The 5232-nt window shown below is 58.2% G+C and overlaps 1 protein-coding gene across 2 annotated transcripts in view; it reads right to left on the minus strand.

Annotated features, from left to right (window-relative positions):
• USP5 (ubiquitin specific peptidase 5) overlaps window positions 1–5232 on the minus strand; it is a 9746-nt gene that overhangs the window by 3998 nt on the left and 516 nt on the right. For both annotated transcript variants that reach the window (XM_007469397.1, XM_007469396.1), the window contains exons 3-12: window positions 4962–5095; window positions 4660–4805; window positions 4231–4415; window positions 3662–3756; window positions 2915–3108; window positions 2117–2188; window positions 1793–1880; window positions 1539–1664; window positions 911–1064; window positions 401–575 (exon numbers count right to left, since the gene is read on the minus strand). In XM_007469397.1, coding sequence (XP_007469459.1) covers window positions 401–575; window positions 911–1064; window positions 1539–1664; window positions 1793–1880; window positions 2117–2188; window positions 2915–3108; window positions 3662–3756; window positions 4231–4415; window positions 4660–4805; window positions 4962–5095 — 1369 coding nt within the window. The remainder of the gene's footprint in view (window positions 1–400; window positions 576–910; window positions 1065–1538; window positions 1665–1792; window positions 1881–2116; window positions 2189–2914; window positions 3109–3661; window positions 3757–4230; window positions 4416–4659; window positions 4806–4961; window positions 5096–5232) is intronic.

The following is a 5232-nucleotide window of genomic DNA, read 5'->3' on the forward strand; positions in this document are numbered from 1 at the left end:
ATTTCATGGCTGAAATCCCGGCGACCAGAGACTCTTTCACATCTCAAGTTCATGCCCAATGATGGGTTAGCAAAGAGTAAGATCATATACTGGAAGTTTCAATTCTGTCCACGACTGTCACTAAGTGCCTGCACTTTGCCGGGATCGGGGAAGTGAGCGGAGAGAGGCTGCCCTGGAAACTGATCCCATCCCAGGAGAGACGAGGGACTGGTAGGGGCAGGTCAAGGTAGCGTGTGGCAATTACCCGAGTCCACTCCTGCTGGGGCCTCCTGGACCGGGGCACCAGCCTCAACTGACACAAGTCTGAGATGCTGACCACAAAGGGACTCGAGAATGCGAAAAAAAGGCTGACAGCATCTTTGGGTTTACGCTGACACGCGCCCGGACCCGCAGGACTTACTTGACGGCTACCGATTTGGCCTGCAGGGCCGTGCTCCAGAAGTCATCCACCTGCTCGGGGGCCCCGTAGGCCTCCAGGCAGGAACTGAAGGGCACCTGGGCCCGAACCAGCTCTGGCAGTGGCAGCTTCTCCTCTTCGGCTTGCCGCTTCTTCTCCTCATACTCCAGGAGCTCCTCTGGTGACAGAAGCAGTGGGTGGGTCCTTCAGAGGGGGCTGCCTCTTTCCCCCCTGAGCCTCTCCCTACTGGCGCTGCGTCCACGACAACCTCAGCTCCTCCACCTCTCCAAACCTACCGGACACACGTCCGTCTGTGATCTTGCCTCTTTCTCAACACAGCTCTGCTGACCAGCTGCAGGCAAGGTTAATCCCACCTGCCCCCAACAGCCCCGCCTCGGCCCTCTGGCTGGGGAGCAGGGCGGACCGCGGGCTCTGCTTCTGTAAGGCACCCAAGCACTGCTCCCAGGCCTCAGCCTCCGCCTCCAGGCCCCGCTGGGAGAGCAGAGTGCCCACCTTTGTTCAGGGCCGCGTCCATGGGCACAGGCAGCTGCATGATGTAGTCCACTCGCTGGGTGTATTTCAGCTTCTCTGTTGCCAGGCACTTGATCTTTTCTTCCACCAGGAAGCGGAACACTTCATTAGGATTTTCAGAGCTCCGGCAATTCCTCTATGGGGAAGAGGCAGGGTGGGGAGGTCTGGGCAGCCAGGCACTGGGATGGGAGCCTAAAAGAGTCACTGGGGGGTCAGGGAGAGAGGGGAGTGGAAGAGAGACGACCACGAAGAGGGGCAGGGATGCCAGAGCAGAGCAGAAGCCTTCCCTAATCAACCCAGCCAGTTCTGGCCCATCCGGGCACGGTGGGACTGCGTGGCAAAGTGTCTGTACTTTCTAAGTGCTAAGCATCCACCTATCATTTTCTTTGGGTGCATCCTTCATTAGGCTGCAAGCCCAGCGACTGTAAGGGTCACTCCTTTGCTGTGCTCCTCAGATGCAACCGCTCCTCGCAGGGAAAGCTCAGGGCGTGAAGGCTGTGGGGTCCCAGGGCTGGGAGTGGGTTAGGGCTGACAAGAAAGAATGGGCAGCAAGGAGAAGGGAGGGAACTGAATCACAGGCAGACACAAGGTGTGTGAAGAGCGCCCTCACCTCCACCATGTTGATAAGGTGAAGGAAGAATTCTTGGGCATCCTGCTGCCGGTTGGTGGAGAACTCAGGGTGACCCTTGCCAATGAGGGCCTTGAACATCCGAGGGGCGATGCCATCTTGGACTTCCTAGGCAGAGCCAGGGCGGCGATTCAGCTGGGGCCCAAGAGGCCACCAAGTGGCCTTCTTTAGACACCTCCCGGATCTCAGTTTCCCCACAATTCCAGAGCCTGAAAGGGATGGAGGCCCAGACTCACCTTCTGCTCTGGCACCTGCTCCCCGTCGCCCGACTCTGGTGCTGGCTTGGAATACTCTCCCGAGAGAAGGCCATGGCCCAGCTTGGCCCTGCGTTAACATCCAAGAGAACCACTCAGCTTCCGTCTGACACCAATCTACACCTCATCCTCCACAACTCAACGCCTGCTCAAAGCCCCCTTAGACAACTCTGTTAAATGTGAAAACCCTTAGCTTCCATGGGAACCCAACTCAAGGCAGACAGCATATGCCCAGAAGGCGCTAAACTACTGTCCACTCCAGGGGCTCATGGAGGAGCAAGAAAGCACACAGGACTGGCTACATACACCTGGGTGCTGAAATCCTGGGTAGGGTCCGTCGGGGCGTTCTGGAAGATCTTCTCCAGCTTATCCACATATCTGAGAGCAAAGGGAAGGGTCATTGGAGGGGCTTTGGCCCAGCCCCAGGAAAAGGGAAGGGAGTAATTATCTACTAGCTCAGGGGACAGGTTCCCTCCAGAGCAGGGAGGCACACAGTTGACCCTTGGGGTCCACTTCGTTCCAGCAACCGGCCCTCCCTCCCATTTCCAACTCGGTCAGCATGCAGGGCACTCCAGCCCCATCCCTGACAGAGAGTCGGGGGAGGGAGAAGACAGCCCAGGAGAAGGATAAATACGGTTCATATTCTTTGAACAGAACGTGTCAATGCGTTCTAAGTTTTCACGTGTGTACCAGGCCTTCCCAATTAGACAGTAATCTCACTTATGCTGAGAACCTGCCTTTCTTCTATGGTCACGTCCCTAGCCCTCCCCTATCCCCAAATGCTCCATGTACCTGTTAGGTGCTCACCTGATGTCACTGGCCTAAAATAAAGACCACCTGCTCGCCCTTGAGTCAGTCAGGAGGCCTCGGGGGGCCCTGGGGTTGGGCGCCTGGCCCCACCAGTGGGTTTGTGTTTGGCCGGGTTGATAGTGATGCAGCCCTAGAACCTGCTCCCCTCGCAGTGTACCAGGAACTAAGACTGAGCTAGAACAGAGGTCCTGAGGGCAGCCAAAGGAGGGTGCCTGGAGGCTGGCTGCCAGGGGAGGAGCGGGTATCAGGGGCGCAGAGCCCAGGGGCCGGCCTGGGGGAGAGGGCAGCACTCACTTCCTCTGGAAGTCGGGGATGCTGAAGAGCACCTGGACCACCGAGTTGAGGTAGCAGCTGTTGCCCAGGTTGCGGATGCCTGTGTAGCCGGGCCCGAACAGGGGCTTGAGCGGCACCCCCGACTCCTGGATTAGCTCCCACTCGCCGATGCGCTGGTTCATGTCTATCTCCAACTCCGTCATCGTCTTGTCCGTCTGCACGGGAAGGGGCACCTCAGACAGGCTAAGGAATGCAGCCCTGCGTCTTTTCCATTCTCTTACTTGGTCTAGGACGAGAGCCAGCTGGAGGCTGAAATGTGCTGAATTACGGGCTCTGACACGGGAGGCCCATTGGGTATCCTCCAGTGCAAGTTCCGGAAGGCCACAGGCAACTGTCCCAGGGGCCCGTTAGGCAGCAGGCCTCTGCCCAAATGAGGGGATGAAACGAACTCAACTCCCCCGAGCTAAAGCGTTCATCCATGCTGAAGCCACCCCTTCTCACCCTCAGATCGCCCAAGCATCACTTCCTCAGGGCCATTTCCTCCATCCCCTGGACTAGGCAGCCCCCTGGAAACTCCTGCACACCCTCCACAGTCTGCAGTTACTCCCGTATCTGCGTGAGCATCTGATCAATGCCTGCCTCTTATCTGGAATATAAGCCTATGAGAGCGAGGACCACCCCGTCTCATTTGCAGTGACCAGCACATAGCAGGAGCTCAGGAGTAGTCAGTGAATGATGAAATGATTCTACAGGCTGAAGGGGTCTCACCTTCTGCATCTTCAGCATGTCGATACCAAAGTGGGACAGGTGCTCGGCCAGGTTGGGGTCCAGGACCATGTCATCCTCGTCATATGAGTACACATCTAGCATAGGAGGCAGCAGCAGCGTCAGAGGGGGCGGCTCAGGCCCAGCCTGACCACCAACCCCACCCCCTGCCCTGAGAGGCCTCGGTGGGACAGAAGGACGAGCCGTGAGGGTAACGCTCTTGGCTCCCTCGAGCATCAGTGAGGCCGTAAGCCCTTCTGGGACTGGCTGTCTGGGAAGACGGGGTGAAACAGGACAAGGGTTGGAATTCATTGTGCCTCCACCCTACAGGTAAGGTTCTAGAGTGAGATGGGTTTGAAAGAATACTCACTAAGAGGCAACGATGGTGACCCCTAGGGAGGGGACTGAGATTTGGGGGGTTAACTGAAAATTCAGTTTTACTGCAGTATTTTCATCGTTTATCAAGAGAACACACTGGCATCTTGTTCGTGTCACGTGAGACGAGTTAAAGGTTAAGACCCAGCGATTTCCGCGTGGAGGTGGTCGGCGGGGGGCGGGGTGGGGGGTAGTACCAGCTCCGTCGGGTGTGATGGTGCCCAGCTTGACGGCTAGTGGGTAGCCCGTCTCCCTGTAGCGCTCCACGGCGTGGTTGTTGCCCCCGCTGCCGTCAAAGTAGCGCCGGCCACAGAGGATGGAGCCATCGGTAAGGTTGAGCCACAGGTTCTCCCTCATGTCGCACTTGGAGCACTTCCAGCCACTAACCCCGGGAAAAGAAAATTAGCCGAAATATGGGTCAGGGGTTTATGGGAGAGGTGGGTCCCCCGCTGGTCCAAGACCTCTCTCTTCTCCTCTCCTCTGGAGGTGCCCTCACTTAGCTCAGCTCCCCCAGGTCGCCCTCCTTAGCCTGCTCCCGACCCTGTCTCCCACCAGACCCCCAGGAGGGTGGCCTCTTGGCCCCAGCTCTGGGGGTTGCACCCCGAGGTGGAGGGGCCAAGCCTCACCAGGGAGGGATTCGAGCAGGGCTGTCCAGCTGCTTGAGGTTGAAGGCATGCTTAGACACCTGCCGCACTTCCCCATCCCAGGCCTGCACCTCCTGCTTGCGGGAGGCTGAGTCGGCCGACAGTAGGGCCTCCACCGCACTGGTCACCTGGGGGAAGCAAAGGGTGAGAGACAGGACCCAGCCCACAGCCCCACGTGCCCCTCTGGCCCCGCAGTCTTCAGCTTTCTCGGGCCTTGCCCACAACATCACTGCTCTGGCCCCGCCTGCCCTAGAATCTTCGGTAGGGCAGGAAGGTATTCATACCCGATCTCTGACAATGTCAGGCAGTCCCCCCAACCCATCCCGGGCTATCTCCAGGTAATCCGGCAAAATGACGATTTTTACATCCTCATCGTATTCATACTTCTCCTCGTTGAGGTCAAACCCGCCTTCGACACCTGGTAAGACAGGGAAGAAGCGGGGGGTAGGACCACCACCACAGGTCAACACCCCTCCTCTGTCCCCTCCAGGGCTTCAGGGCCACGGATCAGGCCCATCCTTTGGGGGCTTTCCTAGCACCTCTGAGAGCAGGAAT

The sequence above is a fragment of the Lipotes vexillifer genome, unplaced genomic scaffold (assembly GCF_000442215.2).
Source record: "Lipotes vexillifer unplaced genomic scaffold, Lipotes_vexillifer_v1.1 scaffold395, whole genome shotgun sequence".
NCBI lineage: Eukaryota > Metazoa > Chordata > Mammalia > Artiodactyla > Lipotidae > Lipotes > Lipotes vexillifer.